Below are 14,661 nucleotides of genomic sequence, written 5' to 3' on the forward strand. Positions count from 1 at the left end.
TTCTCTCGGTCACTGGCTTTTCAAATCCAATTTTCTGACTGTTGTGTCACATCATCCTGGGAGAGATAAAACAGACTCTTGCATCTATTCTGTAACATGTTTGGAAATTGAAGGCATTAGGGAACGTCATGGATCAAGGAAGACCTGGCGAGGGTGTATAAGAAGTGATTTCATTGTATGCAACATGACTGATATCAATTGTTTTTATCATACCACATGAAGGGAAAGCATGAAATATTTGGCATTGCCCACCCGAGAGTCTAGGACACTCACAACACTTTAAATACCAAGACCTTTTTATTTTATTTTTATTTATTTATTTAATTTTTGACAGAATAGAAAGTTTTTTAATAATTATGATTTTTTTTTCCTTTCTTAAAATAAATAATATTTCTTTATCATGAAGTTTTTTTGTTTTTTTTACAGGGTTGAATATACAGACAGTCTTGGCCGGACGCGTACGTGCATGAAGAAAGATTTGCAGACGATGCATAAACGAGATAAAGAATTGGGAATTTTTCCTGTCAGGTTGCATTTTTTTTTTTTTAGATTCTTATAAGTGATATTCCTCTTTTTATAAATGGTGTGAGTTTGATAAGAACAAAGTGTGTGAAAAAAAATTTGTAAAATTTCAGCCAGTAATTATATACAATCATATTGTTCAATTAGTCATGTTTGATAATAACTTTAATATTTTTGTCTATATATTTTATGGTTTGCACTTTTACAAAATACGGGCAAATAGTATATGCATTCTGATAACCGTGGTTTTTGTCATCAAACAACAACTTGTTAAATCAACAAAGTTTTATTTATTTTACAGTGATAATAACAAGCGAGAGAATTTAGGTCATTATGAAATGGTATATGGCAGTGATGGCAGAAATATGTTGGCTCTTCTTTTTCTTCTGTCTGACTGTCCTTATTTTGACTTATATTTATGTCACCCCACATTCCTTGACCGGAATCTAGTTGTTCGATTATTTTGACCTTCGATTTGAAATTCCGTTTGTTTATTGTCTTGCCTATTAGCAATTCCAATCCAGTTAAAATATTTTCTCTCATTGTTTCATGAGTTCAATTCTCCAATCAGAATATAAGGTTGACATCTTTGTCAGCAATCTGATTTACTTTTGGTTTTACTCGGATCTGATATTTTCCAGCGTTGTCCATCACCTATGCAACATAACTAGATTATTATGAATCTCGACAGTTTATCTATTATATAAATCTCAAACGTCTGTTTATATGTATGTATGTTTGTATGTTTGCTAAAAACTTTCGACAGATGTGACAGATCCTGATAAGATCGGTATCGTTTTCAAGCTCGATGTCTTGGACAACAAATATCGAAAAATTGGTCCAAAACATTAATTCCTTCACCCTCAATTGGGCAGTTTTCTACAAGGAGGGGTCGCTTTTTTTGTTGACATTTTCGCAAGCCATCGTCTCCATTGGATTGACTAGCCTTAATTCCAACACTTGCAACTTCTGGTTTCGCCACGGATACATCGGCTAAGGCATTACTTTTTTTTAACCTTCTTTTTCTCCTTTGCGTTACGGGTTCGAGCTTGCCTACTACCAATTTTTTTTTTAAACACCGCTCTCTACCTGGGCTGCCTACTGTTGGTTTGATCCCCCACTCCCGTCCACTACTACCATTTTTTTATTTTTAACACCTCCCGGGGTTCCTTACTACACCACCTCGACACACCCGGGCAATGCCGGGTACCCCCACTAGTTTAGTATATATATACAATCACCATCCAGAGGTGGTCTATGTTTTCTGCTTTAATGGATGAAGTCATCCTTTTGTTATCATTTATGTTGTCATAAATGATGCTCATGATATCTTCACTCTCAGGGGATGCCCAATTTCTTACAGTTCACAATCAATTGGATAGATGAGTTCCTAACATATCTTATTGTTGCATGCCTGTCACGATCATAACTACATTTGTTACATGATAAGGGCTGTCCCCTTGTCATGTAAGTATAAAAATAGAGAGATTACTTAAAATGAAAATAATATGAGAGAAAGCAGAAATCGAACCTTGGATATAAGTTTTAAAGAACAATAGGTTTAAATGGAATGTCCAGTAAATTGTTAATTCTGATGAAATAAATAATAAATAAACTATTCAATTGTTAGAAAGAATGTGGATAATAAAATATGGGTTAAATAAATTAGATATGTAGGTTGAATTCCTTTGTAAAAACATCAAAGAAAAAATAGGTTATTGGGAAATCATAATGTCGGAAACGTACAAAGTCGCGCATGTTGAAACACGTGAATTTTGCTCACGTGGCCAGACATGCATGGATGTCTCAATATAGGAAGTGAGAGTTAGTTAGTTAGAGTTAGTCAGTGAGAAACTCAGAGAGAGTCTGGAGTTTGAAATTCGAACGTCTAGAAGCGAGACGATCACTTTTAAACTTAATATGTGAAGCTTTGAATTCTTGATGAGAAAACCACGGCCGGTCGTGAAGAAATAAACCCATCATGTGTTTTGAAAAAGCTCATCTTTGTGTTTGTGATTCTTACAAAAAGGTAAAGTGAATTGGTATTATATGTCTGTGTTATAAAATGTCGTGACATACACATCTCATATCCACAATGTGAATCTACATCTCATATCTACACTAAGACTGTCTGAAGACATGTCTACACAATGTCTGAACACTATCTCCTCACACTAAGAGCTTCACATAGCAACACATCTATTAACCTAAGAGTTTCTTCTTCTACACGTCTAAGTAAAGAACATTTTTAATATATATGAATCTTCATAACACGAACACGGAACGAACAATCTCTCTCTCACAACATCCCTCTCTAGAACTCTCTCAACAGCATCACTTGTAATAAGACTCTCTCTCAACGACAAACACTATAATAAGACTCTTTTAATGAAACACAAAATATAATACATTGTCCAATTTTGCTTCATGTCGACTGTTCCTCCATGCTTGGAGACACCTACAATTAAAGTTTTGTAACAACACGAAGAATAAAGAAAACCATCTCTTTGAAGAAAAAACCCTTCATATACAGTGTTGGTAGGAGTCTGGATCATTTTCTTGTTGCTGTTCTGACATTCTCAGAACATATTGCCTATTAAAACTTTCCTTATGTCTCCCCATCTGATGTCGCATTCAATTTCCATGCATGTCAGGATCAAAATGACATTGAAGTCATTAAAATCACAAGATGAATACTAGAAAATCACTTACTATTTAGCATTTTAGTGGAAGACGTCATCCAGTATGCACGGTGACTAACAAGATCCATAGAGTTTGATTTGATTTATCTGAATTTGTATATACAGTCACTAATCCATAAATTACTCAGTACCGACTTATGAGTCATTTGCGCTCTAAAAGATGACATCATCATTTCATTACTTCAGCATTTATCACATAAAGGATCTTCCTCGTATCTTCAACCTACTTTTAATGAATGACATCATCAATTGAGGCACTCCGTGCCAGAGAACCCAGTGGCTCAAATATCCATTTTTCTATGATACGCCATTCTCCCCTCCATTTTCTATCTTTTGAGCTGATCAGCCAAGCGATATTGCTTTGCCACTCTAGTTCAGTTGTCCCTTGAAATAATATAGTGAAACAAACACTAGTGATTACTCAAAACCTGTTTTTGGCATCTTCGCCTGTCTGGCATGGAGCACCTCAATTGTGAACAAAGACAAACATGCAAGATCTTGTAAGCATGATTCCTATTGCATAATAGCCACTTATGTCTTGGTAACCATTTGCCTTGTTTGGGGGGGAATATGAGTGTAAGAAATGTAAAAAAAAAATGTGTCTGTGGAGGCAGAGGGGCATCAGTTGTAAGTTTAAGAAATTTTTGGAAAAATGAGGATTTTAAAGAATGTTGTGTTTTGGCAGCTAACAACTGAGGCAGACAGTTCCATGCTTCAGCTATTCTGAACATGGAAAAAATGTTTCCAATAGTCTGCTAAACTTTGGAATTCCCTTCCTGTATCCTGCTTCCCCAACTGTACTAACATGCAGAAATTTGAGTATAATGTGAACAGATATCTCGCTGCTTAACTCCCTATTTAGAGTGCCCCTATAGGCATGATCCCTAAGTCACAGTAGCTCCTTACGTCTCTGTGGCAGTTTGTCTTGTTTGGGGGTGAATATAAGCATAAAAAAACAAAAAAAAAAATGCAGTGTGAAATTGGGGATGTAAGATTTTAAAGGATGTAGTGTTTTGGCAGCCAACCCTATGCTTCGGCAATTCTGAGCATGAAAAACATGTTTCTAATAGTCATGGGAACTGTGCTGCTTTCTCAGTTTGTCTGCTTGTCCGTGTATGTTAGATATATGGAAATAAAAAAAGTAGTTATTCATTTTGTGACTGTTTTCAGTTGTTAGATGTTGAGGCTTAAAATGAATCCAAGGAACCAGGAACAGATTCCTGTGATACACCAGATGACATATCATGAATAGACTTTCAATTCAAAGGCAGATTTTCAGGTTTACAGGCAAGAAATAGAACTACAGATTTGTCAATGTATGAGGTGCCTTCAATAAGTTTCCAGACTTTTTTTGTATAGACACTTTTACTGATAATACACACATGAAACCCTAATCTCCTTCGAAGTAATCTCCTCCGGTTGCAATGCACTTGTACCATTCTAACAACTTTTAGAAGGCTCCATTGTATGAGCGTGTCAATGGCCCTTGGGAATAACCAAAAGTCACAGGGAAGCAGCTTTTATCTCCTCAATTGCCTCTAAGATTTTCCTTGAGCCTAGGGAATAACCAAAAGTCACTGGAAGCAAGATCTGGACTATAGGGAGCATGAAAAACTGTCTTGATGCCCATCTTGGTCAAATAGTCTGTGACAAAGATGGAGTTGTAGACTGAGCACCCTTGGGACAAAGTTCTGCATCTTCAGTTCCTTATGAATAATTATATGTACAGTTTCCACACTGACATCAAATTGTGCACTTATTGTCTCTATAGACACATAACGGTTCTTATCCATGAAATTCTTTATTTGGCCAATCAATTCTAGTGTTCTGAATGCCTCTCATCATCCTTCACAGACTCCCTCTCTTCTTTGTATCTCTTATGACACTTAAAAACTGATGCTCGATTCATGCAAGATGGTCCAAAAGCAGTCTAAAGCATTCCATATGTTTCTGTGGTACTTTTTCCTAGTTTAATGCAGAATTTTATTGCATATCGTTCTTCTAGTGTTCTCACATCCAGATTGCAATTTTGAAATTCACCATCTGTGACAATCAGGCTTTAGGGTGTATTGTAATTCCTTCTATAGCTGTTCATGTGACCCTGAAATCATAAAAATTGGTTAGTCATCTCATAAGATGTATAGCAATAACATACTGAATTTTCAAAAGTCTATGACAATTTTAAATGCCTGTACAAAAAAGTCTGGAAACTCATAAAACTAATAGAGCTCACAATTTTACAAACAATAGCAGCAAAGCAATATCATCATTAAGATTTGGACGATTATATTTATATAGATAAGAATGAATCAGGTACCAGGTACGTTTTATAAAAATATACTTAATCTCTTTGAATTTTTCAGTCATAGCTTTTTGTCTTAATATGAGATGAGGACCCCTTGCTGATCTTGACTGGATTAATTTTTTACCTGGAATTCTTCACAATTCAAAGCGTCTTTGACTGGATTGATGCTGCTAATTTTTGCTTGGGACATTAATATTCACAATTGGATAATATTCTTTTCTCTCTGAATCTCTTAAATTTTCTATGACAAGAATGGTTCACCTCATTTTATCTAAATGGCAATTTTACAAACTATGATTCTGCAAGATGAATTTTGTACAACAAATGATCTTTCAACCACTAGAAAGTCATCTCAGGTCAATTCAGAAACAAAATTGAATGGGTTAAGAATATTTGCCCATTCAATTTTGTTCCTGGATTGACTTTAGATGACCTTATAGTGGTTGAAAGATTATTCATGGTGCAAAATTTATCTTGCAGAATCATAGTTTGTAAAATTAGATAAAATGGACAGATTTCTTGAAAGGAGAACTATTCTTGTCATAGAAAATTAATTCAAGAGATTCTTGGTTTCTCTTTTTTTTTTTTCTTTTTCTTTTTTTTTTTTTACTTCACTTGTTCGCCATCATTTGAACAAAGTCGTGAAATATTAGAACATATTTTCTTTGCTTTTATAGTCAAGCAAAAGAAGAATCTAAGGAATCTTCAGTTGGTGCTAAAGAATCTGCTGCTCCGCTGAGTTCACAACAGATTTATGTCCAAATGCTGAAAGATAAATGGGAGAAAGAAGAGGATGATGCTCGTGCTAAACCAGCAGGACCGGTCCATTATGAAAATGTCAGATTTGATGGTAAGTTTATTTCATGTTTACCAATAAAAAAAAGCACCCTCTCCTATAATGAGCAACTTTTAGCCTAGCATTTATGGAAGACTTTTGCAATTTCATTGAAGCATTATATTATACCAGCATATCAGCCAGCATTGCCCAGTCATAAAATATACTTAAACATGATATTTTAATTCATACAGATTACATATTTATTATTATAGAGACAATTCTCTATCGATTATTATATTGAACCTATTTATACAAGTAGTGGTGAGATCAAAATTAAAAAAAATATATATATGACTTAGGTGCCAGCAGCTAGAATCAAAACCAAAACATACAATGCTCCACCCTCATTCTTAGCCTCTGAGCCATGCCCATACATACACACACACACACACACACACACACACACACACACACATATATATATATATATATATATATATATATATATATATGAACAAATGATTAATAAAACATGTTAAAAGACATCTTGAAAAAGAGTTAAAAACATATTTAATTTTAAAAAAGGAAGCACAAGATAAGTGGATAGTCCTTAATCCACGGAGTTTCGAAGAAATACTCTCCTTCTCATCAGAGGGCAGGAATTAGCAAAATGCGGGATTGGATTTTGCATATAAAAGTATTTAATGAAACTACAAGTAAGTCACAGATCTTACTTGGTTAAAAAAAAAGGGCGAGGTAAGGGGAATAGGAGGTAAAAGATAAAAAAAGGAGATAAAAGGTAAAAGGTATCATTTTTCTTTTACCTCCTATTCCCCTTACCTTGCCCTTTTTTTTTTAACCAAGTAAGATATGTGACTTACTTGTAGTTTCATTAAATACTTTTATATGCAAAATCCGATCCCGCATTTTGCTAATTCCTGCCCTCTGATGAGAAAGAGAGTATTTCTTCGAAACTCCGCGGATTAAGGACTATCTACTTATCTTGTGCTTCCTTTTTTAAAATTAAATATGTTTTTAACTCTTTTTCAAGATGTCTTTTAACATGTTTTATTAATCATTTGTTCATATTATAAGCTATATTTCCTTTTCGGTTTTATTGAGCTTTTACATCCGGTTGAGATTACTTGTAAATATTAACTCTTTAATATTTAGAAAATATTTTAAGTTTACCATTTTGATTACCTTGGTAAACTTATTGTAATTTTTATTTTTTTTTATATACGTATATATACAGTGATGATCATATTTATTGGCACGGTAAAATAAAAGTTAAATTTTGTCTAATAAATTCTAAAAAAGGGATTAAATTAAAGAAAATAACAAAGTATATTATGTATTTTTAACTGGCCTTTCCGATGCAGCAATCGGATTTTAGAAAAAATAAATAACAAAGGAACAACAAACATAATTGCAAAAAACCCTTGTTCAAAATTATTGGCACGATTTATTTAATAATCAATTGTATAGCCTTTGGCCTTGATTACCTTCCTCAGTCGCTTTTCATAGTTTACAACCAAGTTGTTGCACTCTTCAGTAGTAATTTTAGCCCACTCTTCCTGACAATAATCCTCCAATTGAATAAGATTCTTAGGCTTCCTTTGCATTACCCTCAATTTTAATGTTCTCCATAAATTTTCAATTGGATTAATGTCTGGGCTTTGTGATGGCCACTCCAAAACATTAATATGATTGTCCTCAAGCCATTTCTTAGTCAGTTTAGCCGAATGCTTTGGGTCATTATTTTGCATGAACCACCAACGACGACCAAGTGAGAGCTCTTTAGCAGAATCTTTCAGGTTTTCATCCAATATTTTAACATAATCTTCCTTTTTTATGCTACCTGTGACCTTAACAAGTCGCCCTGGTCCAGAGGCAGCAAAGGATCCTCAAAACATCAAACTGCCTCCACCGTGCTTCACTGTGGGTATGGTGTTCTTAGGCAGGAAAGCTTCGCCAGATTTTCTGTAAATATAAGACACTTTATTATGGCCAAATAACTCTATTTTCGTTTCGTCAGTCCATAGAACACGTTTCCAGAATGCAACATCTTTATCAATATGACGTTTTGCAAAGGCTAGCCTTGCTTTCAGGTGCATAGGCTTCAATAAGGGAGTCTTTCTCGGACGACATGCTTTTAAACCAGCTCTCTTCAAAACTCTACCAACTGTATGTCGAGATACATTCACTCCAGAGGTGCTCTGTTCATCAACAATCTCCCCAACAGAGATCCTTGGGTTTTGTTTTACTTGTCGAACAATTTTCCGTTCATCTCTTGGGGAAAGAATCCTTTTTCTCCCTCTACCCTCTAAACTCATAACGTGGCCTTGCGATTTGAACTTGTTTATTATGGCTCTAACAGTGGATTTGGGAAGGTTTAGCTTCTTTGAAATCTTATCATAGCCCTCCCCATTGGTATGGCATGCTACAACAAGCTTCCTGACGTCTTCGCTGTGTTCCTTAGTTTTAACCATGGCGATTGAAAATTATAATTTAGTCACTTATAATAGTTTAAATAAATCGCTATCTAAAAATTATCTGAAAAAAATTATTCACTGAATTAGCGTTAAACAAGCATAATATGGCTATAAAAAAGTTCAGAAAGCACGTAAACCGGAAATTGATTGATATTATACTGATACTAAAAGAAAAACAAAGCCGTGCCAATAATTTTGAACAAGGGTTTTTTGCAATTATGTTTGTTGTTCCTTTGTTATTTATTTTTTCTAAAATCCGATTGCTGCATCGGAAAGGCCAGTTAAAAATACATAATATACTTTGTTATTTTCTTTAATTTAATCCCTTTTTTAGAATTTATTAGACAAAATTTAACTTTTATTTTACCGTGCCAATAAATATGATCATCACTGTATATATATATATATATATATATATATATATATATATTTTTTTTTTATTATTTCAACCTCGGGAGTATTTGCTTAAATCATTACAAGATTGTTTCTATAGACGGGATAAATAAATTATCCAGCCCATGTCATCAGACAGTTTAAGCCAAAATAAGTTATAAGAAAAGATTTAATTTATTTTAGCTTAAATTGTCTGATGACATGGGCTGGATAATTTATTTATCTTGTCCATAGAAACAATCTTGTAATGATTTAAGCAAATACTCCCGAGGTTGAAATAATAAAACATATTTAACTCTATCAATGTATCGAACACTTTTTTCCCTGTTTTTACCAAATATACCTATTTATATACATATATATACTCCTATAATTTTTTTTTATGTGTGTATTGATATTTATTTAAAAAGAAAATGCAACTTTGTTATATATGGGTCATGGAATTGCATTAATCTGCAAAAGATCTAGCGAATTTGCATATTCTTTTAAACATTCATTTTAATTAATTCCCTATTAGTGTTTTTTGGTTTTCTTATGGGATGATCATCTTTAGTTCACTATGACATGCAATTATATTCATGCAGATATACTACATAATTTATACTTGCGAAAAAAAGTTATAGTAAACACAAACCTCTTTCTATATATATATATATATATATATATATATATATATATATATATATATATATAGTAAGTTATAAAATATATATGGCAATTAAGCTACACTGAATATTCCGCGTTTCATCCACTCTAGGATTCTTCAGGCTTATCTTATTCAGCCTGAAGAATCCTAGAGTGGATGAAACGCGGAATATTCAGTGTAGCTTAATTGCCATATATATTTTATAACTTACTAACTAGCTTTACCTATATATTGAGATCTGTTGAAGTAAATACTTAAAGTTTATGTATAAATTTATACTTTCATATATTAATTTATGTGAGTAAATGAAGTTGTTATGTATATATATATATGTGTTTAAAAATTTTTGCCTACCACACTCCACTGTAAGTTTTTGGCCTACAGACATGAAACTTAATATATAGGGTATTCGAACCGATGTGAAACTTTGTATTTGGTCTTTAGTCGGGAAAATCGGAGCAAAAATTAGAAAATTAAAAAAAATGGAATTTGCCAGGTGAAGGTCGAATGACGGCATTACAAATATGCATGCGTAAGGTAATAGCTATTGGTTCATGTTTTAATTTTTAGCCGCTCACAAAATCTCAAATGTTGTCTCGTTCTGTGCTCCATGTCTCACCTGATCTTTTTTTATGTCATTTCGCATGCACATCCATGCTATATTACACTGGGTCATCTGGTTCAAAGGATGACATCACCTTTAGGTATTTTATCATTTATGTGATGAAAAATCTTCTCCCGTTGTCGTCACCCGGTTTTATGGCATGACGTTATTCCTTTGGAACATCATAAAGGATTTTCCGTGTCTTCTATTTATGTTTGTGAATGCCATCATCCATTGTGCACAAAGATAAAATTCACCAAGTTTTAGAAATATGTGCTTGAACTTATTTAGTTCTTTAGCTTTTTTAATAAATATTAATGTACGTTTTTATTCTTTCCAGAAATCCGGACTCATGGTGTCGGTTATTATCAATTTTCCAAAAATGAGACAGAAAGACAAGAACAAATGGAATTACTCAACTCTTTAAGAGATCAGGTAAATTGATTTAAAAAAAAAAAAAAGAAAGATTTTTGATTTATTTTGATTCTTGACAGCAACTCTAGACTCTGAGTTATTATATTGTCAATAAGAAATAATTTTGAAAATCAGACAACTTTCAAAGTTTAGGTCTAGAAATATGTACAATCGTTTTTGTTTTTTTGTTTAATGACATACCAATCCATTGAATGCTTATTTTGATATATTATTTGGATTATATAAACTATGATTCTCATCTCAAGTTTTATTCTCACAACATTTCAGCCGATGTAACTTGTAATCTTCTTCATGTATGGAGTAGTTTGATAGAGACTGTTCCACACAAAGACAGACAAGGTCGCTTTATATATATATATATATATATATATATATATATATATATATAATTATTTTCTACTATAATAATTATTTCTGTAGAAATCAATCCTTATTTAAGAAGCTCAATGTAATTACAGAGCAATATAGAGAATAAATGACAAAAAGTTATATTCCAAAATATATATAGCCCACATAAGTGCCCTTATATCTAATAGCTATGTTCCAACATTCATAATAATGAAATCAATCCTGCGCATACAAATGCATAAATATATATACATACCTAACTTTATATAAAGAGATATTCTTGACTGCAACTCTAGAATCTTGGTTATTATATCGTCAATAAGAAATAATTTTGGAAATCAGACAACTTTCAAAGTTTATGTCTAGAAATATGTACAATAGTTTTTGTTTTTTTTGTTTAATGACACCAATTCATTCAGTGCTTATTTTAATGTATTATTTGGATTATATAAACTATGATTCTCATCTCAAGTTTAATTTAGGGCAGGGGGTAACATTCTCTCATTCTGTCAGCCATGACCAGATAGACGTCTTAAGTAATTCACAATTGTTTTTTTAGTATTATCAGCATTGAGGATTGAACCTTCAACCTCTAGAAGAGTGTTACCTAGAACTGAATCTTATCATTTTTACTTGTCTAAAACTTAAATGCAGTCATTTCTGCACTAATACTGTCAAGAAAGGTATGAAACTGTTATTTCTCGCTAGCAACTTGTGAACAATTAATTGTATATAACGAAATATGGAATGTTCTAAAACTGAAGCCAGGATCAAATCTGTAACAACTCGATCGACAGCCTAATGTTTTACCACAAGGCCATAGTTCCTCGTCAAATTTTATGCACAATTTTTATCGCTTTTAAATGTAAGATCTATTGATCCTTGTCAAAAGTTTAGCAATGCTGAAGATGGGTGATACCCAGAAGCATATGTCCATGGATAACTTTTATTCATGTAAAAATATTTAATAAATATTTGAATATTCAAATGTATGTATATATATATATTATCATAGGGGGGGGGGACTCCTTCAGTCTTTGACAAACTATGGATACCCATGAAGGGGTGCCTACGCGTGAAATTTTTGTGGCAGAAGGTGTGCAATCTCCAACCATGCATCTCCTTAGTCGACATTGTTAAATACTAGTGGCAAATGAAATGTCTGTACAGGATGACTGGAAACAAATGCTGAGATAAGCGGAGAGCACATGCAGCACCTAGAATTCCCAAATGGTCACCTATCTGGTACTAACCAGGCTCAACGTTGCTTAACTTCGGTGATCTGACGAGAACTGGTGTGTCAACGCGATTATGCCGTATATTACATTACAGATATTACATTATTATATATACACATATATATATATATATATATATATCATATATATACAAATTGCCATTAGCGTATTAAGCGCCGCTCTTTGTGTAAAATAAATCGAGCGGAGGCATTTGGACGATGTCAAAATATTGTTAATTCATTACCCATTCAGCATCAGCCATATAGCGCAATGGTGAGAAGCCTTGACTGTTATTTGAGCAGTCGGGTTTTGATCCTGGCTTGAGGCAGTTGCCTGCCTAGCCGCACTGATAAGCTGTGAAACAGCAAAACAGTACTGTATGTGGATGACTATAATATATATATATATATATATATATATATATATATATATATATATATATATATATATCTTTAAAAATAAACATTCGTTTATTTTATAAAGGTAAAAAAAAAAAAAAAATTCGCGTTGCAGCTATTTGGCTTTAAAGTGTTCAATGTAACACGTATCTTATTTCATTTTATATATATATATATATATATATATATATATATATATATATATATATATATATATTACAATGCATTTTTATACAGTTTGGATGGATGTGCTTTTTTCTTCTTCTTCATTTCTCTTCAAGATCATTTTTTATAGAATAGTTGTGTAATGTCCTATTAATTTTGCAGACTAAGTCAAATGAATAATCTGGAGCCACCAGATCAGGCTATCTGAAGATAAATACTTCCTGACCTAAAATGCACCAAATATTGATATAATTGCTTTTTCCTTTTCCTTTGCAAAACTCAATCATGTTCTGCATAATAATAAACAAAAATAATTATTTTCCTCTACAAAACAACTAAATTAAACACAATGAATAAATATTTGAAGATATAAAAACTTTTTTAAAAAATTACTGGATTCGACATTAAATAACCCAGAAAGGGTTGATATGCCATGAAACAAAACAACTGAACCAAACTCCACGAATAATACTTGAAGATATGAAGAACTTTAGGCTTAAAAAACTTTTTTCAATAAAAAACCTGTAATGTGTTGATAAAAAATCTAAGCCAAATCTTGTAGGGAAATATTCTCCTTCACAATCTCATTGGTGTCTGAATATTACAGAGAAATCTATTAGACTAAAGCTAAGGTTTCTATATATTTCTATTGGTCTGTTTGTCCATTTCACTTTTCTCGGAAACTACTGCGCTGATCCGACAAAAATTTTGTATGGACATTTGTTATGATAAGGTGCAATGAACTAAGTACAGTAGAATCCCGGGATTACAGGTTACAATGTTTTTCTGGCCCCTGGTTATTGTCTTTACCCGTCTTACGGTGTTATTCATAATATTATTTAATTATATACATGCGTATTATATACTGTATTGTACTTTGTTACTAATTTTTAATATGTACTAGATAAAATTTTGTTAAGGCCCTGCCATATGGCGATTTCCTCAACCCAGAGTGGATTAATGCTGTATCTCGGAGTTCTACTGTATTATGATACCCGTTCGATACACAGTTAGGAATTAATAGAGATTAATAGGGATTAGTCTTTAATGCAAAAGTGAGTACAAATTTAACCATATTCAACTGTCAATTTCGCATAAAGCACTCATTCTAAGTCAATGGACTATAACTTTTGCACATTTTTAACAAGCTAAAAAGTCTAGTTTTCCTATCTAATTTTATCATACAAAATACATACTAAAATATTCCTCCTGTTTGGAAAAAAAATTCCATTTTTTTGTTCTTATTATTAGCCATAATTTGCAGTTAACTCAAAAAGTGATCTATCTTTAACTAAGTTTCTATCTATCACTCTCACTCTCTCTCACTATGTTGTTTGATTCACCCCCCCCCCCACACACACACTTTATATTATACAATGTCTGTCATTTTCTCTTCTGTCATTAACACTTGAAGGTAACAAAGAAACAGAAGAGTCAAAAAAAACATTGGAATAGACTATTATAATCAAAAGGGAACATCATCACAATTAGTAGTACATAGCCGGAGAAAGAGAGAGAGAGCAGAAAGGGACTTATTTTGAATTTTGTTTTTACTTTGTTTTAATATTTGAGACTTTTTCCCCTCTAAATCCAACAGAATCTATACCATTTATGAGATGTCTTTTTTCCTGT

At 32.7% G+C, this 14,661-nt stretch overlaps 1 protein-coding gene and 1 pseudogene across 2 annotated transcripts in view; one reads left to right on the top strand and one right to left on the bottom strand.

Annotated features, from left to right (window-relative positions):
• Positions 1 to 14,661, top strand: part of LOC145286208 (coiled-coil domain-containing protein 174-like) — an 83,725-nt gene that overhangs the window by 63,323 nt on the left and 5,741 nt on the right. For both annotated transcript variants that reach the window (XM_080135010.1, XM_080135011.1), the window contains exons 6-8: positions 427 to 528; positions 6,207 to 6,379; positions 10,786 to 10,880. In XM_080135010.1, the coding sequence (XP_079991136.1) occupies positions 427 to 528; positions 6,207 to 6,379; positions 10,786 to 10,880 (370 nt within the window). The remainder of the gene's footprint in view (positions 1 to 426; positions 529 to 6,206; positions 6,380 to 10,785; positions 10,881 to 14,661) is intronic.
• On the bottom strand, positions 12,434 to 12,550 carry LOC145286812 (5S ribosomal RNA; annotated as a pseudogene).

Source organism: Euprymna scolopes, chromosome 10 (genome assembly GCF_053919585.1).
Source record: "Euprymna scolopes isolate OS-2025 chromosome 10, ASM5391958v1, whole genome shotgun sequence".
Classification (NCBI taxonomy): Eukaryota; Metazoa; Mollusca; class Cephalopoda; order Sepiida; family Sepiolidae; genus Euprymna; species Euprymna scolopes.